Consider the following 27,303-nt stretch of genomic DNA (forward strand, 5'->3'; position numbering starts at 1 on the left):
GTATCATCAGCAACATTTAATAAAGCTCAAAAGAAAATATTGACTAAAAAAATTTTTTTTGGCATTTTCCAGAGGGTATTACAAAGCACACTATTTTCTCTAGAGTTCTTTATATTTTTTGTGAACATAACAATGAAATATTTCATTTGATTCCATATGTATTGTGAGATTCAAAGCTCTAAAAACAAAACCTAGAGTACAAAAAACATGAATTGCAGTCAAATTGTTTTCTTTCTATTATTTTCTTTTTTTTGTATTCCCAACACTCTAAAAAAAGATACTACTCTTCTAAAATTACTATTATATAAACTCCAGGAACACATATGTTATGTTTCTAAAAGTACTGAGTTTATTTTAAAGCATAACATCAAGTTTGAATCTCATGAAACAAAGCCATCTCTTCATTATACGCTGATTTTGGCAAAAAGTAAGACTAGCATACAATAGTTACATATGAAAAAGTAGTTTAAAGTAAGAGGTGTTTGCTTTTAGTAATAAAGTAGTATGAAACTAAAGTACTATATAAATCTTCCGTGTTCGTTATTTAGGCCATGTTTCCTGTCCTTTTAGAAGTCTTCAGACTTAATATTTTAAAAGTTGCCCTTTTTATTTGATACTTCTACTTTTTGCTGGAATAGAAGCATAGAAAAGATTCTCACTGCTTAGACTAATATACTCATACAATACATCGCTAAACTGAAATAAGAAGGTAAGATATCTTAGGAATAATAGCATTTATGATTGCAAGCTTTTTAAAGGGGCAAAACTACTAAGATTTGTTTTAGCAAAAACTCAAAGGAAACCAATCTTGGGAAATAATCGCCAATCTACTTTATAAGAGTTATTTAAAAATCTAATCTCTTTGCTAGAGGATGCCATTTTAAGTTTACTTGGCATCCCACTTCCATGATATACATATGTATATTTCACTGAGACAATCAACTTGGAAATATCGTTCCATCATAGCTGTTAAACAAGGAACTTGTCCACTGAATGAATCTATTGTTTTTTTATGTGTAGAAAGATATCTATTCTGATCACTGCAATGTGCAATAAACGCTACATTTAGAAGCTTGGAAAATCTGTGGTTCAATACGTAAAAGTTTCATCTACAAAAGAATGGGAATGTTATAATTACCATAGGAAATTACAATGTTTAACATATCATAAACATTACCTGCAAGTACTTTTTAATCACAATAATATAGCATCAGAAAGGTACATATTCTTGTTCACTAAAATTAACGAGGCAACGTAGGAGTAAGAGACAGGTTATTTTTCTCTCCCTCCCCCGCCTTTTAACATAGAGCCAGAGATACACTTAAGCTGCCATAAAAATGGCAAAAAAGGAGGGAAGGATGTTTTCTCTGTAAAAATTATTGGTGTACACAGGATGTTTTGGCAGGTAACAACGCTATGTCTATGATGTCTACTTATTAATATAATTTTATGTTAATATTCCATTCTCCTCACCATAATGCTCAAATTTTAATTTTGTATTCATTTTGAATGTTTGCATGTGAAAACACCAACTAATCTATTATTTCAACATTAAGCCTATTTATTTTGAAGCAAAGCTAATTCCGCTATTTTATAAAAGCAGTGGAGACTCATTTATCAGGATGCTTAAAGCACAGTGCTTAAGGTTCATGCTTGCTGCTTTGCTTGCACTTCTGCTTCCTGAAATGAAAAACAAACAAAACAGGTAAGTTTAAACATCACAGAGCAAACACGCATGTGTATTTTAGTTAGACTACATTAGTTCTAACTACTAAGAATATACAAAAGCCCCCAGAAGGGATTTCTTAAAAAAATGCTTAACAGAAAAACTATAGAATACAAAGAGATGTCTAGAAATAGATTTACTAAAAGACCACCTAATCGTCCCTAATGATTTGAAATACCACCATGAAAGCAAGTGATATACAGTTATAACTGATATTTTACTTTAAAATAGTCAGCTAGTTTGCTTTTGTGTGATTTTTCATGAAAATTGAGTATTCAAAAACGTGGTTACCTAAAGCTTAAAATTAGTTGAGTTTTGGTTAATTAAAGTTTAAATTACTTAGAAAATGTGCTATCCATTAAAATATTGTAGTTTTCGTGCTTTGTGATAGTACACACAATGAAAAATCAGGTTGTCTTCCTTCTCCTCTGAGAGTGAGGTACTCACCTCTAGCATAGGAACTGTGACCTATATGTGTGCTCTGGAACTCAGCGTAATACTTGACACAAAAAAAACTTCAAGGAAAGTTTGTTGAACTAAAGATGGGTGGCAAGAGTGACTTCAGAAGAAGAAATATCAGACTTAAGTTGTAGAAATCAAGAGTGCTAGACAACATCATTCTAACCACCTGTCAATAATTCAATACTTGACAGTCTCAAGAGGACTGATACTGTTCAAATGAGTCCCAGAATTAGGTCCAAGAGAAGGGAGAAAAGCTAAAAGAGACACTAGATTTTTACCCCAAAAAGCAAAAGTAAATGAAAGGAGAAAATAAGAAACAATGCCAAAATTCACTCTTTGTATCCTTTAAAGAACAAAGAAATGTACTACTGACTTGTTGATACGGTTTGGCTCTGTATCCCCACCCAAATCCCATGTCAAATTGCAGTTCCCAGCATTGGAGGAGGCACCTTGTGGGAGGATATTTAATCATGAGGTGTTTTCTAATAGTTTAGCACCATCCCCCTACTGCTGCTTGTCTAAAACTGTGTAGAATCTCTCCCGCTCTCTCCTGCCATCATGTGAAGATGTGCTTCCTTCCCTTTGCCATGATTATAAGTTTCCTGAGGACTCCCAAGTCATGGCTCCTGTTACAGTCTTTGGAGCTGTGGGTCAATGAAACCTCTTTTTTCTTAATAAATTGTCCAGTCTCTAAAAGTTCTTTATAACAGTGTGAGAATAAATTTATATATAAAATTGGAACTTGGGTCAAAATATTACTAAAAAGATACCTGAAAATGTGGAAGCAACTTTGGAGCAGAGGTTGGAACAATTTCGAGGGCTCAGAGGAAGGTAGAAAGATGAGGAAAAATTTGGGGCTTCCTAGCGACTTGTTAAATTGTTGTGACAAAATGCTGATAGTGATAAGGACAATAAGGTCCAGGCTGGTGGGATCTCTGATGAAGATGAAGAACTTATTTGAAACTGGAGCAAAGGTCACAACTACTATGTTTCAGCAAAGAGACTGGTGTCACTGTGCCCCAGTTCAAGGCATCTGTTGAACTTTGCACTTGAGAAAGATGATATAGGGCAAGCTTGTCAACCCTGTGGTCCATGGGCTGCATGTGGCGCAGAACAGCTTTTAATATGGCTGTATTAGTCTATTTTCATGGTGCTAATAAAGACACACCCAAGACTAGGAAGAAAAAGAGGCTTAATTGTACTTAGGGTTCCACATGGCTAGGGAAGCCTTAGAATCATGGTGGAAGGTGAAAGATACTTCTTACGTGGAGGGAGCAAGAGAAAATGAGGAAGATGCAAAAAATGGAAACCCCTGATAAAACCATCAGATATTGTGAGATTTATTCACTACCATGAGTACAGTATGGGGGGAACTACCTTCATGATTCAAATATCTCCCAACTGCCTTCATGATTCAAATATCTCCCAATGAGTCTCTCCAAAACAGGTGAAAATTATGGGAATAAAATTCAAGATGAGATTTGGGTGAGAATAAAGAGGTAAATCATATTATTCTACTCCTGGCCTCTCCAAATCTCATGTCCTCACATTTCAAAACCAATCATGCCTTACCAAAAGTCCCACAAAGTCTTAACTCAGTTTAGCATTAACCCAAAAGTCCACAGTCTGAAGTCTCATCTAAAACAAGGCACGTCCCTTCCAACTATGAGAGTGTAAAATCAGAAGCAAGCTAATTACCTCCTGGATACAATGGTGGTACAGTTACTGGGTAAATACAGCTGTTCCAAATAGGAGAAATTGGCCAAAACAAAGGGGCTACAGGCCTAATGAAAGTCCCAAATCCAGCAGGGCAGTCAAATCTTAAAGCTCCAAAATAATCTTCTTTGACTCCATGTCTCACATCCAGGTCACACAGATGCAAAAGTGGTTTCTCATGGTTTTGGGCAGCTCTGCCCCTGTGGCTCTGGAGGGTACCGCCTCCCACCCAGCTCCTTTCATAGACTGGTGTTGAGTGTCTGCAGCTTTGCCAGGCACATGGTACAAGCTGTCAGAGGATCTACCATTCTGGGGTCTGGAAGACAGTGGCCCTCTTCTCACAACTCTACTAGGTGATGCCCCAATAGGGACTCTGTGTGGGGGCTCCAACTTCCCCTTTCACTCTGCACTACTTGAGCAGAGGTTCTCCCTGAGAGCTCGAACCCTGCAGCAAACTTCTGCTTGGACATCCAGATGTTTTCATACATCCTCTGAAATCCAGATGAAGGTTCCCAAACCTCAATTCTTGACCTCTGTGGACCCACAGGCTCAACACCATATGGAATTTGCCAATGCTGAAGCCATGGCCTGAGCTGGACTTTGGCCCCTTTTAGTCATGGCTGGGATGCAGGGCACCAAGTCCCTAGACTGCACACAGCATGGGGACACTGGATCTGGCCCACAAAACCATTTTTTTCTCCTAGGCCTCTTGGCCTGTGATGGAAGGGGCTGCCATGAAGACTTGTGACATGCCCTGTGGACATTTTTCCCATTTTCTTAGGTATTAACATTCGGCTCCTCATTATGTATGCAAATTTCTGCAGCCAGCTTGAATTTCTCCTCAGAAAATGGGCTTTTCTTTTCTATTACATTGACAGGCTGCATATTTTCCAAACTTTTATGCTCTGCATCCCTTATGAAACTGAATGCCTTTAACAACATATAAATCACCTCTTGAATGCGATACTGCTTAGAAATTTCTTGCACCAGATACCCTAAATCATCTCTCTCAAGTTCAAAGTTCTACAAATCCCTAGGGCAGGGGCAAAATGCCGCTAGTCTCTTTGTTGAAATATAACAAGAGTCACCTTTGCTCCAGTTCCCAACAAGTTCTTCATTTCCAACTGAGACCACCTCAGCTGGACCTTATTGTCCATATCGCTAACAAGCTTTTGGTCAAAACCTTCAGTGTTTAGAAAGTCTTTAGAAAATTCCAAACTTTCCCACATTTTCCTGTCTTCTGAACCCTCCAAACTGTTCCAATCTCTGCCTGTTACGCAGTTACAAAGTCACTTCCACATTTTTTTTTTTTTGAGATAATGTCTCACTCTATCACCCAGGCTTTTGTGCAGTGGCACAATCTCAGCTTATGCAACCTCTGCCTCCCAGACTCAAGTGATCCTCCTGCCTCAGCCTCCCTGGTAGCTGGGGCTACAGGCACATGCCATCATGCCAGGCTAATTTTTTTATTTTTAGTAAAGACAGGGTTTCACCATGTTGGCCAGGCTGGTCTTGAACTCCTGACCTCAAGTGATCTGCCTGTCTTGGCCTCCCTGCTGGGACTGCATACGTGAGCCACTGCACCTGGCCGCTTCCATATTTCTAAGTATTTTTTCAGCAACACCCCACTCTACTGGTAACAATTTATTGTATTAGTCCATTTTCACACTGTTGATAAAGACATACCTGAGGCTGTGAACAAAAAAGAAATGTTTAATTAGATTTACAGTTCTGCATGGCTGAGGAGGCCTCAAAATCATGGGAGGAGGAGAAAGGCACTTCTTACATGGTAGGAGAAAGAGAAAATTAAGGTGCAAAAGCAAAACCCCCTAATAAAACCATCAGATTGTGAGATGTATTCACTACCACTAGAACAGTATGGGAGAAACTATTCCCATGATTCAAATTATCTCCCTATGGGTCTCTCCCACAACATGTGAGAATTATGGGAGTACAATTCAAGATGAGATTTGGGTGTGGACACAGAGCCAAACCATTATCAGTGGTCCAACACAAAGACATAAACTTTCTTAAAACGTTATAAGACTTTTTTTGGTATTTTTTTTTAGTTCATCATCTATCATTAGTGTCATTGTATTTTATGTGTGGCCCAGGACAATTCTTTTTTCCATTCTGGCGCAGGGAAGCCAAATGATTGGATGTTCCTGATTTAAGGTATCTGGTGGAATAAATTTCTAAGCAGTGAAGTGTTCAGGATGTAGCCTGGCTGCTTCTAACAGCATAGCTCATATACATCCACAAAAAAATTGTCTGAAATTGTGACTTACATTGAAAAGGGGAGCAGAGAGTAAAAGTTTGGAAAATTTGAAACCTGACCATATGGTAGAAAATAAAAACAGATTTTCAGGAAAGAAATTCAAGCTCACTGCAGAAATCTGCATAAGTAAGGGAGCTGAATGTTAATAGCGAAGACAGTGAAGAAAATACCTCCAGGGCATTTCAGAGGCCTTCATGGCAGTCCCTACCATCAAAGACCTAGAGGCCTAGGATTAAAAACTGGTTTTGAGGTTGCACTGCTCTGTGCAACCTCAGGATATGACACTTCATGTTCCAGCCACTCCAGCTACAGCCATGACTAAAAGGGCTCAAGATGTGTGTCAGGCTGCTGCTCCAGATGATGCAAGCCACAAGCCTTGGGGGCTTCCACATGGTGTTAAGCCTGTGGGTGCACACGGGGCAAGAGTTAAGGCTTCTGAGTCTCTGCCTAGATTAAAGAAGATGTATGAAAATACCTGGATGTGCAGGCAGAAGTCTGCTGCAAGCATGAGCCCTCATAGAGAATCTCTACTAGGGCAGTGCTGAGAGGAAGTGTGGGGTTGGGGCCCCCACACAAAGACTCCACTGGAGCAATGCCTAGTGAAGCTGTGAGAAAGGAGCCACCCTCCTCCAGTCCCCAGAAAGGTAGATCTACTCACAGCTTGCACTGCGTGCCTGGAAAAGCCACAGGCTCTCAACACCAGCCCATGAGTGCAATTGCCAAGGCTGTACACTGCAAAGCCATAAGGACAGAGCTGTCCAAGGCCTTGGGATCACATCCCTTGCATCAGTGTGCCCTGGATGTGAGACATGGAGTCAAAGAAGATTATTCATAAACTTTAAGATTTAATAATTGTCCTACTGGGTTTCAGCATTACATAGAGCCATTTTGTCAGTTTTGGCCAGTTTCTCCTTTTTATAATAGGGGCATTTACCAAATGCCTGTACCCCTATTATATCTGGGAAGTAACTAACTTGTTTTTATTTTACAGGCTCATAGGCCAAAGGGAGTTACCTCATTTCAGATGAGACTTTGGACTTGGACTCCTAAGTTCATGCTGAAAGAAGTTAAGACTTTGGAGGACTGTTGAGAAGTGATGATGGTATTTTGCAATGTGAGAAGAACATAAGATTTGGCAGGGGCCAGAAGCAGAATGATATGGTTTGGCTCTGCATCCCCACCCAAATCTCATGTCCGATTGTAATTTCCAGTGTTGGAGGAGGGGCCTGGTGAGAGGTGACTGGATCATGGGGGGTGGTTTCCAATGCTTTAGAACCATCCTTTTATTGCTGTTTGTCTAAAAGTGTATAGCACCTACGTCCAACCCACCTGCCACCATGTGAAGATGTGCTTCCTTCCCCTTTACCTTCCACCATGATTGTAAGTTTCCCGAGGCCTCCCAATCCATGCCTGCTTTACAGTCTGTGGAACTATAAGTCAATTAAACCTCTTTTCTTTATAAATTACCCAGTCTCTGGTACTTGTTTATAGCAGTACGAGAATGAACTAATACACTCACATTTGTAAATCCCTAGTCAAAAATGGAAAAGTCCCTAAGTTCTTTTGAATCTTTATCATAGTGTTTGAATGTCAAAATGAATGCATCTTAGAGTCACATTATGAATCTTGTTTCATTTTATAGAACAAGCTTTCAGGAATTTCTACACATAACTCAAAAAACACTTTATACTAAGACTCCTCAAAGATATAGCATATATAGTTGGAGAAGCAGTTGTATAATAATGCAAAAATGTCCTAACATGAAATCCTTCTTCCTCTGAGGATCTAACATTGCTACATAACCAGTATTTTGTTGTATTTTTTTTATTTTGAATTTTTGTAGGTACATAGTAGATGTATATATATTTATGGGGTACATGACATGTTTTGATACAGGCATGCAATGCACAATAAACACATCTGGGTAAATGGGATATCCATAACTAAAGAATGTATCCTTTGTATTATAAACAACACAATTATACTCTTAGTTATTTTAAACTATACAATTAAATTATTGTTTACTATACTCCTCACGTTATGCTATCAAACACTAGGTCTTATTGACTGTTTCTGTTTTTTGTGCCATTAACCATCACACTTCTCCAGAATCCTGTACTACCTTTCCCAGCCTCTGGCAACCATCTTTCTATTCTCTATATCCATGAATTTAGATCCCACAAAAAAATGAGAACATGTGGCGATTGTCTTTCTGTTCCTGGCTCATATAACTTAAAATAATAATCTCCAGTTCCATCCATTTTGTTGCAAATGAGTGGATCTCATTCTTTTTTATGGCTGAATACTACTCTACTGTGTGTAAATACCATATTTTCATAACCCACTCATCTGTTCATGAACACTAAGGTTACTTCCAAATCTTGGCTATTGTGTACAGTGTGGCAACAAACATGAGATTGGAGCTATCTCTTCGATATACTGATTTGCTTTCTTTGGTATATATACCCACTAGTAGGATTGCTGAATCATATGATAGTTTTAGTTTCTTGAGGAACCTCCAAACTATTCTCCATAGTGGCTGTATTAATTTACATTCCCACCAACAGTGTATGAATGATCCCTTTTCTCTTCATCCTTACTGGCATTTATTATTGCCTGTCCTTTGGATAAAAGCCATATTAACTGGGGTGAGATGGTATCTCATTGTAGTTTTTATTTGCATTTCTTTGATGATCAGTGATGTTTAGCACCATTTCACATGTCTGTTTGCAACTTGTATGCCTTCTTTTGACAAATAATTACTCAAATCTTTTGCCTATGTTTTAACTGTTATCATTCAAATTTTTCCTATAGTTTTTTGTTTGTTTGTTTGTTTGTTTGATTGTTTAAGGCAGTCTCACCCTGTCACCCAGGCTGAAGTGCAGTGCCACAATCTTGGCTCACTGCAACCTCCACCTCCTAGGTTCAAGTGATTCTCGTGTCTCAGCTTCCTAAGAAGCTTGTCTTACAGATGTGTGCCACTACACACAGCTAATTTTTGTATTTTTAGTAGAGGCGGTTTCATTTTGTTGGTCAGGATGGTCTCAAACTCCTGGCCTCAAGTGATCTGTTGTAGCCTTCCAAAATGCTGTGATTGCAGGTGTGAGCCTCCATGCCTGGCCCCTATAGAGTGGTTTGAGTTTCTCATATTTGCTGGTCACCAATCCCTTTTCAGATGCGTAGCTTGCAAATATTTTCTTCCATTCTTTGGGTTGTCTCTTCATTTTGTTTACTGTTTCCTTTGCTGTGAAGAAACGTTTTCACTTGATACGATCCCATTTGTCCATGATTACTTTTGTTGCCTGTGCTTTGGCTACGGTATTACTCAAGAAATTTTTGCCCAGTTCAATGTCCTGGAGAGTTTCTACAGTGTTTTCTTGTAATTGTTTCAAAGTTTGAGGTCTTAGATTTAAGTTTTTATTGTGAAATGATTTTTGTATATGGCAAGAGACAGGGGTCAAGTTTCATGCTTCTGGAAATGGATATCCAGCTTTCCCAGCACCATTTATTGAAGTGACTCTCTTTTTCCCAGTGTATGTTCTTGGCATCTTTGTAAAAAATGAGTTCACTGTAGGTGTGTGGACTTGTTTCTGGGTTCTCTATTCTGTTACCTTGGTTATGTGTCTGTCTTTATGCCAATCCCATGATGTTTTGATTAGCTCTGTCTTGTGTTTTAATTTGAAGTCAGGTAATGTGATTCCTCTAGTTTTGTTCTTTTCACTTAGGAAAGCATAGGCTATTCTGGGTCTCTTATGGTTCCCTATGAATTTTAGAATTTTTTTTTCCTATTTCTGGAAAGAATATCATTGATATTTTGATATTGATTGCATTTAATCTGCAGATTGTTTTGAATGGCATAAACATTTTAACGATATTGATTCTTTCAATCCATGAACATGAAATATTTTTCAATTTTTTGTGTCCTCTTCAATTTCTTTCATCAGTGTTTTATAATTTTCATTGTAAAAATCTTTAAGATCTTTGGTGAAGTTAATACCTAGGTATTTAATTTTATTTGTAGCTCGTGTAAATGGGATTATTTTATTTGTAGCTATTGTAAATGGGTTACTTCTTATATTTCTTTTTCAGATTATTTGCTATTGACATATAGAAATGCTACTGACTTTGTATGTCGATTTTGCATCCTGCAACTTTACTGAATTTGTTTATCAGTCCTAATAGTTTGTTGGTGGAGTCTTTAGAACTTTTTGAATACAACATCATATCATTTGCAAAAGCAGGGATAATTTGACTTCTTCATTTTGAGTTTGGACAACCTTTAGGTATTTTCCTTATCTGGCTGCTCTAGCTAAGACTTCCAGTACTACGTTAAATAACAGTAATGAAAGTGGCATCATTGTAGTGTTCCAGATCTTATAGGAAAGGCATTCAGTTTTTCCTCATTCAGCATGATATTAGCTGTAGTTCAGTCATATATGCCTTTTATTATGTTGAAGTATGTTCCTTCCGTACTTTTTTTTATGGCTTTATTTTTGAAGGGATGTTGTATTATATCAAATGCTTTTTCAGCATCAAACGAAATGATATCATTGTTATCCTTCATCCTGTTGTTATGATGTGTAACATTGTTTGTTTTTGTTTTTTTAAATATATTTTATTGCACTTTAGGTTCTGGGGTACATTTGTAGAACATGCAGGATTGTTGCATAGGTACATACATGGCAATGTGGTTTGCTGCCTCCATCCCTGTCACCTATATTTGTTTGATTTGTGTAAATTAAACAATCATTTTATCCCAGAAAAAATTTCCCACTTGGTCACGATGAACAATCTTTCTAATGTAATGGTGAATTATGTTTGCTAATATATTTTTGAAAAATTTTGCATCAATATTCATCAGATATATTGTCCTGTAGTTTTTTTTTTTTTTCTTTTTTTTTACTTGCTTTCTTTCTTTTTAAATGTATCCTTGTATGATTTTGGTACCAGGGTAATTTTGGCCTCATGAAATAAGTTTGGAAGTATTCCCTCCTCCTCTATTCATCCGAATAGTTGAGTAAAATTGGTATAAGCATTTCATTAAATGTTTGAAAAAAAATCAGCAGTAAAGCCATTGGGTTCCTGGCTTTTCTTTACTGGTAGGCATTTTGTTATGGCTTCAATCTTGTTACTTGTAATTGTTCTGCTCAGGTTTTGGATTTCTTCATGGTTCAATCTTGGTAGGTTGTATGTGTCTAGAAGTTTGTACATTTCTTCTAGATTTTCCAATTTATTGGTATATCCATATCATTGCTTGTAGTAGCCACTAATAATCCTTTGAATTTCCTGCAGCATAAGTTGTAATGCCTCCTTTTTCATCTCTGATTTTTAGTTAAATCTTCTCCTCTTTTTTTTCTTAGTCTGGCTAAAGGTTTGCCAATTTTGGTTAACTTTTCAAAATAGCAACTTTTTCTTTCATAAGTCTTTTGTATGTTTTCTTCCTTTTCATTGGTAACCAGTATTTTGAAAAAAAGTTTATTTCCCTAAAATGACATTCTATCAATCTTTCCTATAATTTGTCATAAGTTCTACAGCTCTAGGTTATTATTTTTAATGGGAAAAACCACTAGCATACACAACCAAAACAAAATTCCATTTAAAATTCCTTGTAATTTGTCTTTAGAATACATCATAGATATAATAAATTATTTACCTATCTAATCATATTTAATACATCAAATATGTAAATTTATCTGAACTCTTTATTAGTGCCTAAAAGCAAATTGTCAATATTTACGAAATTATGAGTCATCTAATTAACGAGAGAGATTTAGCAGCGAGTATATGATGTTCTCTCCCTCCCCATTCCCAATGTAAAAATCATTCCATAAATGCACTGGTTCTAAATCAGATAATCCTGAACTAAAATTTCAGTTCTACTACTACATCATTATATATCCTTGGACAAATTACTTAAATTGTCCTCTCTAAAGTGGCTCTAAGTACATCTAGCCTACAGGGATGGTGGAAAGTTAAAATGAGATGTACCTGGGTGCCTATCTCAGCGCTTGGGCCATTGTAGGTATTCATCCTTTTTTTCCTTTTCCCCTTTCCTTTTTTTTTTTTTTCCCTAGCAGCTAAAACCAACACCACAGCTAAGTTTATGAACACACAGTCTTTCTTGGAGATGCAGTCAAAATAGGATAAATTAAGTATAAATAGGATTGCTTCAAATATCATAGCAGATACAGAATCCATAGCTCCTCCCTGGAGCAGTGTAATTCAACTAAAGCTAATGAGAACATTTCTCTGACAAATATCCTCTATTCTTTCAACAGAAGTGAACATGCATTTGCCAATAGAGTCATTTTCCTTTCTGCACAAGCATCACCAAATTTTTATTTTGTAGTAAAATATCAGTTATTTTATATCTCAAAACCATCATCTCCACTTTAAAGTAAGAAAGGCCAGTACTAAGAAATGTTTCATATTGACAACATTGAGTAAATAATAGTAAATAAATACATACCTTCTTTTAAACAATCAAATACACAAAAGATTACAACAATTATTTGTCTTACACAGAAGGATTTTTTGCTTTATGGACATTTGACACAGAGTACTTTTCAATATCAAGTTTGTTTTCAAAGTTTGAAGATTATAATTAACACTTCTATTCACTTTTTTATCCGTGAAGGTTTTTCCATGTATAGGATTACTTCACTTGATTATAATACCCAATGTGAAGTCATTGGGTGAAGAAGTACCAATATTTTTGAGATTCTTGATACATATTTGGCATTTTGGCACTATTACAATTTTGTTTTATTTTTGCTGATATTACAGATAAAAAATTTAACTCATTTTATCATATTTCTTTTATTACCAATTCAATTTTTCAATGTGGGTTAACTAGTTGTCTTTCTTATTTAGTATACTTTCTGCTTTAGGCCCTCTCAATCACTTTTCTGAACTCTTAGGGTGTCCTCTAATGGGGCTGCCTATTTCTAATTCCTCATTTCTCCAATATTCCACAAGCCATATAGCTGCCAAAAGTATTTTCTTAAGACATAGATTAAATTGCATCTTGTTTTTTAACTTTTATTTTAGGCTCTAGGATATAAGTACAGGTCTATTATAAAAATGGACACAAGCTGGAAGCATTCCCCTTGAAAACCAACACAAGACAAGGATGCCTTTTCTCACCACTCCTATTCAACACAGTATTGGAAGTCCTGGATACAGCAATCAGGCAAGAGAAATAAATCACATCTTAAAATGCGGAGATGGTTATATCATTATCTCTCCCCATTTATCATCATGGTTTTTGGACACCCAGAGGATAAAGACGAAATTACCTAACCCAGGAATCATAATCTCACCCTAACCTACATAGCCAATCTCACCTCCTAATACAGCCTCTTCTACTTAATGTGCCTTATTCTGAAGCCATGATGTACTACACTCTGCTCTGTGAACACACCATCATGTACAGCTACATCCCAATGCAATGGTTTCTGTAGCAAATGTTTCTGTGAAAGACACCTTAGTGTCACATCAATATTTTGGAATCCCCAACAGCTTAAATATCACTCCCTCTATGAACTCTTCCCCAACCTTCTGAGTAGGAATTTATTATTTCCTCTGGACTCCTATTGCACTTTATTTACACAAATCCTATAAAATTTACCAAAAAATGCCTTTAACTATAATTACTTGCAGACTTCTTTGGTTTGTAATTATAGTATACATGTCTTTCACTAGGTTATTAGCATTTTGAATGTAGGAACTAGACAGTACTCTCTATAACTTGTCTTACCGTTAATATTCAGTCAATGCTTGACACTCAACAAATACTTTTTGAATGAATAATAAATGAATGAGTTAATCCGAATTTTATTGAAAAATGAGTCATCAACTGCAGAAAATAAATTATCCTTTCTTTCATACTTCCTCTAATCTTCACTGAACTCAATGACAATTTGGGTCTTATTTTTTTCCATGAGTTATTGGAATACAGGTGGTATTAGGTTACATGAGTAAGTTCTTTAGCGGTGACTTGTGAGATTTTTGAGCACCCATCACCTCAGAAGTATACACTGCACCATATTTGTAGTCTTTTATCCCTTGACCCTGTCTCACACTCCCCCCAAGTCCCCAAAGACAACTGTATCATTCTTATGCCTTTGCATACTCATAGCTTAGCTCCTACATATCAGTGAGAACATACAATGTTTGGTTTCCCATTCCTGAGTTACTTCACTTAGAATGATAGTCTCCAGTTTCATTCAGGTCACTGCAAATGCTGTTAATTCATTTCTTTTTATGGCTGCACAAGATCCCATCATATATATAAATGAAATATATATACTACAGTTTCTTTATCCACTTGTTGATTGATGAGCATTTGGGTCGGTTCCATGATTTGCAATTGTGCATTGTACTGCTATAAACACGTGTGTCTTTTACTCTGGGTAAATACCCAGTAGTGGAACTGCTGGATCAAATGGTAGTTCTACTGTTACCTCTTTAAGGAATCTCCACACTGTTTTCCATAGTAGCTGTACTAGTTTACAATCCCACCAGCAGTGTAGAAGTGTTCCCTCTTCATTATATCCACACCAACATGTTTTTTAAATTTTTTGATTATGGATATTCTTGCAGAAGTAAGGTAGCATCACATTGTGGTTTTGCTCTGCATTTCCCTAATCATTAGTGATGTTGAGCATTTTTTCATATGATTATTGGCCATTTGTATATCTTCTTTTGAGAATTGTCTATTCATGTCCTTAGCCCACTTTTTGATGGGCTTTTTTTCCCCTGCTTTGTTTGAGTTATTTGTAGATTCTGGATATTAGTCCTTTGTCAGCTTTATAGATTGTGCAGATTTTTCTCCTGCCCTGAGGGTTGTCTCCTTACACTGTTGATGGTTCCTTTAGCCATGCAAAACTCTTTAGTTTAATTAGGTCCCAGCTATTTATCTTTGTTTTTATTGCATTTGCTTTTGGGTTCTTGGTCATAAAATCCTTGCCTAAGTTAATGTCTAGAAGGGTTTTTTTCTGATGTTATCCTTCTATAATTTTTATAGTGTCAGGTCTTAAATTTAAATTTAAGTCTTTAAATTTAAGTCTTTAACCCATCTTGAGTTGACTTTTGTATAAGGTGAGAGATGAGGATCAGTTTCATTCTCCTATATGTGGCTAGTCAATTATCCCAGCACCATTTATTGAAAAGGGTGTGCTTTCGCCACCTTATGATTTTGTTTACTTTGTTAAAGATCAGTTGGTTGTAAGTTTCCACTATGGCCTCATAGTATAGTTTGAAATCAGGTAGTGTGATACCTGCAGATTTAATTTTTTTGTTTAGTCTTGCTTTGGCTATGCGGGCTCTTTTTTGGTTTCATATGAATTTTAGGATTTTTTTTTTCTACTCTGTGAAGAATGATGGTGGTATTTTGATGAGACTTGCATTGAATTTGTAGGTTACTTTTGGCAGTTTGGTCATCTTCACAATATTGATTGTATCCACCCATGAGCATGAGATGTGTTTCTATTTGTTTTATCTATGATTACTTTCAGCAGTGTTTTGTAGTTTTCCTTGTAGAGGTCTATTGACTCCTTGGTTATGTATATTCCTAAGTCGTTTTTATTTGTTTCTTTTGCTATTGTAAAAAGGGTTTGAGTTCTTGATTTGACTCTCTGATTGGTTACTTTTGGTGTATAGAAGAGCTACTGATTTGTGTACATTAATCTTGTATCCAGAAACTTCGCTGAATTCTTTTATCAGTTCTAGGAGTTTTCTGGAGGAGTCTTTAGGGTTTTCAAGATAAATGATCATATCATCAGCAAACAGTGACAAGTGACTTCCTCTTTACCAATTTGGATGCTCTTTATTTCTTTCTTTTGTCTGATTGTGTTGGCTAAGATTTCCAGTGCTATGTTGAAGAGAATTGGTGAGAGTGGGCATCTTTGTCTTGCTCCAGTTCTCAGCAGGAATGCTTTCAACTTTTCCCCATTCAGTATTATGTTGGATGTGGGTCTGTCATTGGTGGTTTTTATTACATTAAAGTCTGCCCCTTGTATTCCTATTTTGCTGGGAGTTTTAATCATAAAGTAATGCTGGATTTTGTTGAATGATTTTTCCCCATCTGTTGAGATGATCATGTGATTTTTTGTTTTTAATTCTGTTTATGTGGTGTATCAGCTTCATTGACTTGTGTGTATTAAACCATCCCTGCATCCTTGGTATGAAACCCATTTGATTATGGTGGATTATCTTTTTGATATGTTGTTGGATTCGGTTAGCTAGTATTTTGTTAAGTATTTTAGCATCTATGTTCATCAAGGATATTGGTCTGTAGTTTTCTTTTTTGGTTGTGTCCTTTCCTGGTTTTGGTATTAGGGTAATGCTAGCTTTACTGAATAAGTTAGGGAGGGTTCCTTCTTTCATTATCTTATGGAATAGAGCCAAAAGGATTGGGACCAATTCTTTGAATGTTTGGTAGAATTCTGCTGTGAATCCAACTGGTCCTGGAGTTTTTTTGTTGGTAATTTTTAAATTACCGTTTAAATAATTGATGCTTGTTACTGGTCTTTTCAGTGTAACTTGTTCTTTCTGATTTAAGCAAGGAAAGTGGTATTTTTCCAAGAATGTATCCATCTCTTCTAGGTTTTCTAGTTTATGTGCATAGAGGTGTTCACAGTAGCCTTGAATGAATCTTTTGTATTTCAGTGGTGTCAGTTGTAATATTTCCTGTTTCATTTCTTAGTGAAGTTATTTGGATTTTCTCTCTTCTTTTCTTGGTTAATCTTGCTAATTGCCTATCAATTTTATTTATCTTTTCAAATAACCAGCTTTTGTTTCATTTATCTTTTGTTTTGCTGTTGTTTCAATTTCATTTGGATCTGCTCTGATCTTGGTTATTTCCTTTTTTCTGCTGGGTTTGGTTTTGGTTTGTTCTTGTTTCTCTATTTCTTTGAAGTGTGACCTTAGATTGTCTGCTTTTGCTCTTTCAGATTTTTTTGTGTAGGTGTTTAGGGCTATGAACTTTCCTCTTAGCACCGCCTTTGCTGTATCCCAGAAGTTTCAATAGATTGTGTCATTATTGTCATTCAGTTCAAATAATTTTTTAATTTCTATCTTGATTTTGTTTTTTACTTAATCCTGATTCAGGAGCAGGTTAGTTAATTTCCATATATTTGCATGGTTTTGAAGGTTCCTTTTGGAGTTGATTTCCAGTTTTATTCCACAGCAGTCTCAGACTGCCTGATATAACATCAATTTTCTTAAATTTATTGAGGCTCATTTTATAGCCTGTCATAAGGCCTATCTTGAAGAAAGTTCCATGCACTGTTGAATAGAATGTGTACTCTGCAGTTTGGGGATGAAATGCTCTGTATATATCTGTTAAGTCCATTTGTTCTAAGGTACAGTTTAAATCCATTGTTTCTTTGTTGACTTTCTGTCTAGTGCTGTCAGTGGAGTATTGAATTCCCCCACTATTACTGTGTTGCTGTTTATCTTATTTCTTAGGTCTATTAGTAATGGTTTTATAAATTTGGGAGCTCCAGTGTAGGTGCATATATGTTTAAGATTGTGATATATTCCTGTTGGACAAGGCCTTTTACCATTATATAATGTCTCTTTTAACCACTGTTGCTTTAATGTTTGTTTTGTCTGATATAAGAATAGTTACCCCTACTCTCATTTGGTGTCCATTTGCATGAAATGCCTTCTTCTACCCTTTAATTTATGTGAGTCATGTGTTAGGTGAGTCTCTTGAAGGTTGGTTCGTGAGTTCTTATCCATTCTGCAGTTCTATATCTTTTAAGTGAAGCATCTAGGCCATTTATATGCAATGTTAGCATTGAAATGTGGGATACCATTGCATTCATTGTGCTCTTTGTTGCCTGTGTACTTTGTTTTTTCTTCATTGTTGTTTTTGCTTTTGCTTTTAAGCTTGTATTTTTGCTTTATTGGTCCTGTGTGATTTATGCCTTAAAGAGGTTCTGTTTGGATCTGTTTCCAGGATTTGTTTCAAAGTTTAGAGCTCCTTTTAGCAGTTCTTGTAGTGGTGGCTTGGTAAGAGCAAATTATCTCAGAATTTGTTTGTCTGAAAAGAGCTGTATCTTTCCCTCATGTATGATGCTTAGTTTCACTCAAAAAAAGTATTGACTGATAATCACTTTGTTTTGTTGGCTGAAGATAGGGCCCCAATACCTTCTATCTTATAGGGTTCCTGCTGAAAAATCTGCAGTTAATCTGATAATGTTCTTCCTTTAGAGGTTACCTGGTACTTCTCTCTCACAACTCTTAAGATTCTTTCCTTTGTCTTAACTTTGGATAACCTGATGACAGTGTGCCTAAGGTGAAGATGTTTCTGCAATGAATTTTCCAGGTGTTCTTTGTGCTTCTTGTATTTGGATGTATAGGTCTCTAGCTAGGCCAGATAAGTTTTCCTCATTTATTTCCCCAAATATGTTTTCCAAGCTTTTAGAATTTGATTCTTCCTCAGGAACACCAATTATTCTTAGTTTTGGTCATTTAACACAATCCCAGACTTCTTGGAGGCTTTGCTCATATTTTCTTATTCTTTTTTTTTTGTCTTTTTTGGATTGGGTTAATTCAAAGACCTTATCTTCCATCTCTGAATTTCTTTCTTCTACATGTTCAATTCTATTGCTGAGGCTTTCCAAAGCATTTCGTGTTTCTAAACATTTGTCCAAAGTTTCCTGAATTTTTTATTGTTTTTTTTTTGTTTATTTCATTAAATATTTCTACCTTTACTTCTTGTATCATTTTTTAGATTTCCTTGCATTGGACTTTGCCTTTCTCTGGTCCCTCCCTGATTAGCTTAATAACTAACCCCCTGAATTCTTTTTCAGGTAAGTTAGGGATTTCTTCTTGGTTTAAATTCAATACTGGTGAACTAGTGTGTTTTTTCCTGATGTTGAAAGACCTTGTTTTTTCATATTACCAGAGTTGGTTTTCTGGTTCCTTCTTATTTGGGTAGCCTCTGTCAGAGGAAAGGTCTAAGGTTGAAGGCTGTTGTTCAGATTATTTTGTCCCAGGGGGTGTTCCATTGATGTAGTACTTTCCCCTTTTTTCTATAAATGTGCCTTCCTGTGAGCCAAACTGCAGCGAACATTGTCTGTCTTCTGGGTCTAGCTACCCAGCGAGTCTACCCAGCTCTGGGCTGGTACTGGGGGTTGTCTCCACAGAGTCCTATGATGTGAACCATCTATGGGTCTCTCAGCCATGTATACCAGTGCCTGTTCCGGTGGAGGTGGCAGAGGGTGCAATGGACTCCATGAGGGTCCTTAGCTTTGGTGGTTTAATACTCTATTTCTGTGCTGGTGGGCCAAAAATTGGTGCTTTCCAGACGGCATCAGCTGTAGTATTCTGGAGAGGGACCATCAGTGGGTGGAGCCCTAGAACTCCCAAGATTATATGCTCTTTGTCCTCCACTAGGGTGGACAGGGAAGGATCATCAGTTAGGGGCAGGGCTAGGCATGTCTGAGCTTAGACTTTCCTTGGATGGGTCTTACTGAGGCTGCTGTGAGGGATAGGGGTGAGATTCCCAGGTCACTGGAGTTTTGTACCTAGGAGGATTATGGCTGCCTCTGCTGAGTCATGCAGGTTGTCAGGGAAGTCGTGGTAAGTCGGCAGTCACATGCCTCGCCCAATTCCCAGGCAAATCAAAGGGTCAGTCTCACTCCCACAGCGGCCCCCTCCAACAGCCCTGAGTCTGTTTCCAGGTGGAGGGCAAAGGGGCTTAAAAATTCACCCAAGGTTATTTGCCTCCCAGCTGTGGGAAAAAAAAAAAAAAAAAAAAAAAAAAAAGGGCTTTAGTTCTTCCCTTGCCTGTGAAGTCTGCAAGCAGTATTTGTGGCCTTTCCCTCGTTCTGACCAGGAGGCCTCTTGCCCTGTTCAAATTGTTACAAAATTTGACTAGAGAATTCCTTCTTTCTGTGAAGTTTTACCCGCTGCTCCTCTGGCCACCATCCAGATGGACCCTGGTGGTGCCAGGCAGAAATGGGTTGCTTGGGGACCCAGTGAGCTCCCAGGGCCTTCCTGTTGCTTCCTCTACCCCTGTATTTCACTGGGCTCTCTAACTTGACTCAGCTCCAGGTAAAGTTGGAAACTTCTGCAAAGAGACCTTCAGCTTCTCCAGTGGGAAGGTGTGTTGGGGAGAGGAGGGTATCCCTTTTCCACTTCCACAGTTGGGGCACTAACAGAATTTGGGGTGTCTCCCGGTTCCGACAGGAGAAGTCCGCTTCCTTGAGATGGTCAGTGGGTCCTCTCAGGATTGCTGGTTTGTTCTTGCAGTCTATCTGGGTCTAAAATTCACGACGCAAGCCTCCGGATGCTGCAATCTAGTCCTCTTACTATCTTATTTTTTTAAAAGTACCTTGCCTAACTTTTCTTATGGTTCAGATTATACAAACCCTAAAATGTAACATTTTATCCATGGGAAAAGAAATTTCATGAAGAAAACCATGTCGCAATGACATAAACACAGTACTAGTAAATTCTGTCTAGAGAAAACAGACAATTTTCACTAGAAAAATGACTTTTAAAATAGGAGACTTTTAATAGTGGAGAAGGAATTGGAGTTTCAAGAATCTGTCTAACATAAAATTAGTTGCCAAGAGCAAAACATAGAAATGATAGAACAAGAGACACGCATTTGATTAAGGCAGTTTGTGTGGACAAGTTTTAATATAAAAGGCAAAGGTATGTTTAAAGTTGATAGTTTTGAGACATCCCATTAGATAGACAATTTTATTGTTGCTTCCTTTTTTTGGTATTTCCTGAAAATGCTGCTACTAAAAATTTTAATTTGTGTTGGCAGGAAAAAAAAGCCTCAAATTTGGCGAGCAATTTAGTGACCAGTTTTGCAATGCAGATGCTCTTAATTAACTTGAATGGATGATTCTCTCATTTGCTCTTGCAAAAAGACAATAAATGCTGCCAAGGAGATGATCATAAACTGAGATGCTTGCTGTCAATGTAGAACCATGTAGGACAGCTAAAATAATGAAGGCTTTAAAAATACTAAGCACTTATTCATGAGTAAGTCAATAAAAAATTGCTGCTGTGGGCAGTTTGATGGGGAAGTCAGTCTACCTACCTGCTAAACACATAATTTATGTATTTGGTTATGCATATCTGTCTGCCCTAATAGGGATTAGGTGCATACAGAGAAGGCACTTTTAGCTATAAAGGACTGTCTCTGACTTACTCTGAATACTTAACAAAAGTGAAAATTTTACTGATTAAAAAAGCTCAGCAGCGATAAAATGACCTATAAAGCAGGAAAAAAAGGGTATCATACCTTTGAACCAGGTGGGGCTGTCAGACCTAAGAAGGCATACACTGCATTATTTTCTCTGGCTTCAAAGAAGGCATCATAGTCCTTGATGAAAAGAAGGTAAAATTAATTAGCAATATGCAATACCAATAAAAGAAAAAAAAAAAGAGATTCATTCACAATGACCTGACTGGTTGACAGACTCAGCTACCTCCTTGGGGACAGGCTAACTCCCATAAAACTAGAATTCTGGAAGGAGTAAGGGGTAATAAAAAGGCAATGCTTCTGGATCTTATTTAATTCAGCTTGAAAAGTATGCTATACTATGGGACAAAAACTGCAGAATGATTTATTCCACATCATATCAAATTTACATCTGCCTGCAGCCTCCTCCCCCATGGAAAACAGGTACCTATTTCCCAGTAAGAAGATGCTTGTTTCTGGTTAGACACTGTTCTTTGCATTCTCCATATTTCTGTTCCATTATTCATTTAAGTTGAGATTTTCTAAGAGCCCCCAGACTAGATATTAGCTAGACAAGCCCAGGGCCTGAAGAACAGGTGATCTGTGCTATGCTTTAAGAAAGGCAATGAGATATCCATGATACATAACAAGAAGAACAACAGCTAAGAGGTTTCAGCCTGGGAAATGCAAGAGAATCTTCACATGACTAAATTTGGTTGGGATTCCTACTGTCATCTTCTAAGTCACAAGGCATTCTCCAAAAGTAACAACCTTTCCTAAGTTTGGCTGTGACGCATAATCAATAGCAAACATATTTAGAAAACATAGCCATTATCTACATCCAGCCTTTGGGTGGATACAAAGGACAAATGACAGTATGCAAGCGATATGACTACACATATGCAGATTTTGGAGGCAGGGTTGAAAATAGTGAATAGATTTGGGGCAACCTATTTCAATAAACAAGAATTTAAATTGTTTCTTACCCCTCGGTACTGGCTTTCATTGAAAATCTGAGGTGGCAGGGGGTACCCGGTGGCTGGTCGACTATTTTCAGGTACATTTTCTCTCATCCATTTCCGATTTTCTTCATTGGCTGCAATATCTTTTTCTTCGAATCCTATTTTGTTGGCTTCTAGGAAACCAAGCACATCCTGCTGTTTCTTCTTAATCTAGGACCCAAAGGACAAAAAACCATTATTTTCCAAATTCAACAAAAGTCAAGTGTTTGTGAGCTGGTAGAAATGAAATCAGACATAGAGCAAAGACTGTGCTTTCACAGAAGTTATGTAATTTTCAGTCTTTATTATTGTATTGTTAATGATGCCTCACAAGTGTATTGAAGAGCTTTTGGCCCACAGGTCCTTTTGTCAAGTTGACTTTCTCTTTCTTTCCATTGAAAATTCTCATTATTTAATGGTGGACATGCAAAACTAACTGATGCATATCAATACCTAAAAATGCAGTTAACTCATAATTGTGTGAGTGAAAAGTTATGTTTTCTGATGCTCTAGAAGCCTCTCTTAGTTTCAGCCTTTCTAGAAAGATTTTCCAAATGACGCAGGTCTGCTTTCCATTTTAACAAGAATTGTATATGCAACAGAAATGAATCTTTCCTTGACAAATCGCACAAGCTTCAAGAGTCTCAATTTTAATTGTTCAAAACAGACACTGAACACAAAGATATTGGCTAATCCTGCAAACTATAAAATCTGCAATATATCTGTACCATTCATTAGCCCTTATCATGTGCTGCTAAGGTATATTTTCTATATATCATGTATTAGGTTGGTGCAAAAGTAGTAGCAGTTTTGGTCATTACCTTCAATGGCAAAAACTGCAATTACCTTTGCACCAACCTAGTGTGTTCATCTAGATTACCAGGTAGAGATGACATATGTATTCTGTTTCCTTATCACAGCTAGGAGAGAGCTTTGAAAACTGTTAAATTAATACTATTCAGTTAAGTTTCTCTTCTAATATGCATTTCTTTTAGAAGCTGAATTCACACATCAATGCTAATTAACCCATATTTAAAACCATAACTTAACATTTCTGAGCTACAGAATTGGAATCAATAAGCAAGTTTCTTCATAGAATCACACTAAAAGGACACGTGGAGTGTTGTCATCAGAAAATAAAATAAAATAAATCTGTCCCACCAATGATAATAAAAATGCAAAATAAGAAACTCACAGGCGGTCAAGTCCCCCTCTGGATTTACACCCCTCCATCTACCCCCCCATGCATGCATATAAGCATAGAGGTTGTATTTTTGTGTTTTTAAGTTGCCAATGAATGTGATTAAATACTTTTCTCTATCATCACATAACCTCAGGAAAATAATTCTCAATTTCTCCCAATAGAAACTATAATTTTTCAATGCTATTTAGATGAGAGTACTGAATGTCTCCCTTTAAAGATCAGTTAGAATCTAGCAAAATTTGCTACAAGGTAATACTTCTAATGGGACTTCTGTTTAATTGGCTTATAAAATCAAACTTTCATTCCTAAATGTAACATATGCCCTTTTTTGAACTGAGAAAAATCAGTGTAAAGTCAATAAATAGGAGTGTTTAGTAGATGAATGCACTTGATGAAAGGTTCAATTAAATAAATAGGTTTCAACCTCTGAAATACAGTAGATGGGTTCAGTCAGTCTCATGTATGTCAAGTAATTTGTTGATTATTAGCATATATACAAATTTGAGTAGATAAAGATGTCCAATTAAGATTGTACTTTCAACGCTAGAAGTGGTGGCTCACATCTGTAATCCCAGCATTTTGGGAGGTTGAAGCAGGTGGATCACTTGAGCCCAGGAGTTTGACACTGGCCTGAGCAACATGTGAAAACCCCATAATATGAGGGAACTGGCATTTCAACAGATTTTTTTTTTTTGAATGCGTGAACAGACATGCTAAGAATTCTAGGTACATGACCCTAGCAAAATGTCATCAGTCACATTTGCATAAGCAGAAAAAAAGCAGAGATCCTTTAAGATAAATTATTTTTTGAGGCTTTTCCTACCTTATTGAATCCTTACTTCATTGAGAAAATAACTCATTGTGTGAAGTTAAAATGGTTGCCAGGCCTGGTATCACTAAGCATGATAGTGTACGGTCACTGACGTAATTACTCTCCAGCCATCAGTTGGACAGTAATGACCAAGTATTTCTCCCATACCCTGAGACTGCCTGATGACAACTACACATATCTCCCAGTGTGTTCTACATCTCCATAAGACTGAACAGAATTGGCCATAACCATATTTTGCTAATAGGTTCTGCCATGTCTAATATGAACTTTTGTTCAGCTTTGAATCTTCAGGAAAGTAAAAAAAGAAAAAAAAGTTTCCTAACTTGATCACATTTTCAAGTCTAAAAATTTACATATAGGTTTATTTGCAAGGGATAGTTTCCTTTTCTTTTCTTTTTGTTTTTTTTTTTTTCAAGACAGGGTCTTGCTCTGTCACCCAGGCTGTAGTGCAGGGTGCAGTCACATGATCTTGCCTCACTGCAGCTTCAAACTTCTGGGCTCAAGTGGAGATTTTTAATATATAAATAATTATTGCCCTTTTTTTGGGAGATGGTCTCGCTCTGTCGCCCAGGCTGGAGTGTAGTGGCTCAATCTCGGCTCACTGCAACTTCCGCCTCCCGGGTTCAAGCGATTCTCCTGCCTCAGCCTTCTGAGTTGCTGAGATTACAGGAGCGCGCCACCACACCCGGCTAAATTTTGTATTTTTAGTAGAGATGGGGTTTCACCATGTTGGTCAGGCTGTTCTCTAACTCCTGACCTCATGATCCATCTGCCTTTGCCTCCCAAAGTGGTGGGATTACAGGTGTGAGCCAACACGCTCGGCCAATTATTGCCTTTCTTACACATCTATAGGGACAAGCTCCCTATGACACACCCTCATAAGGGAGCATCTGGTGATGTTAATTTCCTAATTTCCCTAAAGGGACTTAAAATAAAGGGACACAGTGAACACATGAGACTGAAAACCATATATTGCCAGAAACAAGAGGAATAGGTGTCACAGCGTTCATTTAGGAATAAAATTTAAATTGCTTCCAGAATAAAAATGACTTTGGAATTAAAATGCTACTGATATCCTTTTCAGCACATAAATGTATTTGCAAGTACACAATGCACCGTCCAGGAATTTAAATCAATATTTTTCAAATTGTAAATCATAGCCCTCACATCTACCCAAAGAATTCCAAGTCATTTCTGCCCACATTAGATTTTTTTAGATTCAGGGTATTCTTCCCTCCAAAGTCACAGAAAAGGTACATGAAACAATTGTTTCCTGGAGTAATCAGTTGTCTTCCCACAAGCGTTAGCAAGCTCCCTGTCTGTCATGCTGAGTCAAGTTTCTTTCAAAGAAAGGGGAGTGACATATTTTCTGCTTTAGAAGGCACCAGTGAGAAAGTTCTAAATACTAAAGAAAGACCAAAACCTCACCAATGATGCTTCAAATGGGAAAAAAAGAGATCCTTTTTATGAAAGAAAGTGCCCACCTGCCAAAAAAGAAAAACCGTTTAATCAAAGTGGGAATTTTGCCTTGTTTTACAATCAACGTCTTTTCTCTACTAACAGTTAATTAACATTGACAGAAGTTCTTGACTATGATGTGCTAAAATATAAAATGATTGTCAGGAATTGCACTTAATAGTTATTCAACAATATTTCTTGAGTGTCTCTTAAGTGACTCTCAATAATCTTTGCTAGGCTCTCTAAACTAGCTAAACATAAATAGCCATGATCCCTTTCAAATATTACCATCTGTTGGGAGAGATTAGAAATAGATATATTTAAAAGTTCAATTGCAATACGGTATTTAAATAAGAAGCTAAGACAATAATACAAGGTGGTTAGGTGATAGGAGCCAAGAGAATGGCAATGCCAATGAGAGAAGACAGAAAAAGCATTTATTGCTATTAGCAATGTCACTTAGACTAAGTTTAATAGGGATAGCACAAATGTTAGATTTTTCATCCTTCTATACTGCATGCAATCTCTACTTCTGGTGAAAGGATGACATGCTTAATAAAGTTTAATATAACTGGCCAACAGTAAAATCTGAGCTCACAAAGGCAACAGCATATTGAACTAGAACAATGAAGTTACAGTATTACAAAATAAACTTAGACACTTTCTAAGTGGATGCTCAGAATTTCTCCTACCAAATTATTACATATACTTGAACTTTATAAATAAATAATGGTGTGCATGTGTATTTGTCTTTTTTCAAACAGGTTATACTTTTTGACTGAGTCATCTTCCTCAAAGAGAAATTCAGATACGTAGTCTCTCTCCATCTGGCTCTGTTTATTTCAAATAGTACTCTAGGAAGGGCCAGTCTGCGTTTTAGAAAAATAATGAGCCTGTCTTTGCCTAGTCTGTGCCAATGGATTTAATAGTGGAGAGGAGGAGGAGTGAACAAATAGCATTCAAAGCTGCCTATTCAGTCTTCTACTAAATTACTTACAAAATACACCTAAAAGGAAAATCAAATCTGAAACCCCGGTTAGTCTGTTTGGCAATAAACCAGTGCAGCATTGCCACTGTGTCGTCTTTTAGTAACCAAACACATCTGTGTGCATTTTTAAATGAATACTGCATGAGTTCCTAAACCACTGGCTTCCTATTGCTCAATTTCAGGGTATAACCACAGCAAGAGACACTTTTTTCTCAGCTTGTCTCTTTGCAATATTTTCTAAGTGGTTTGATCACAATCAGCCATGTAAAAACCTATAATTCATAGCTCTTTACCAACAAGAAACAAATCTTAGATAAAATGTCTAATAAGAATTTTCTTATCAATCTCCCACCTCCACCCCTGGCTCCCTGGAGTTCTCCTGACAGGCATTCCGAGAGGTGGCAGCACAGAAGCATAATTT

At 37.0% G+C, this 27,303-nt stretch overlaps 1 protein-coding gene across 2 annotated transcripts in view; it reads right to left on the reverse strand.

Annotated features, from left to right (window-relative positions):
* Positions 1-326: 326 nt before the first annotated feature.
* SH3BGRL (SH3 domain binding glutamate rich protein like) overlaps positions 327-27,303 on the reverse strand; it is a 105,260-nt gene continuing 78,283 nt past the window's right edge. For both annotated transcript variants that reach the window (XM_017509230.1, XM_017509231.2), the window contains exons 2-4: positions 22,386-22,571; positions 21,460-21,540; positions 327-1,680 (exon numbers count right to left, since the gene is read on the reverse strand). In XM_017509230.1, coding sequence (XP_017364719.1) covers positions 1,648-1,680; positions 21,460-21,540; positions 22,386-22,571 — 300 coding nt within the window. In that variant the 3' untranslated portion in view covers positions 327-1,647. The remainder of the gene's footprint in view (positions 1,681-21,459; positions 21,541-22,385; positions 22,572-27,303) is intronic.

This window comes from Cebus imitator, unplaced genomic scaffold, assembly GCF_001604975.1.
Source record: "Cebus imitator isolate Cc_AM_T3 unplaced genomic scaffold, Cebus_imitator-1.0 Scaffold412, whole genome shotgun sequence".
Taxonomy (NCBI): domain Eukaryota; kingdom Metazoa; phylum Chordata; class Mammalia; order Primates; family Cebidae; genus Cebus; species Cebus imitator.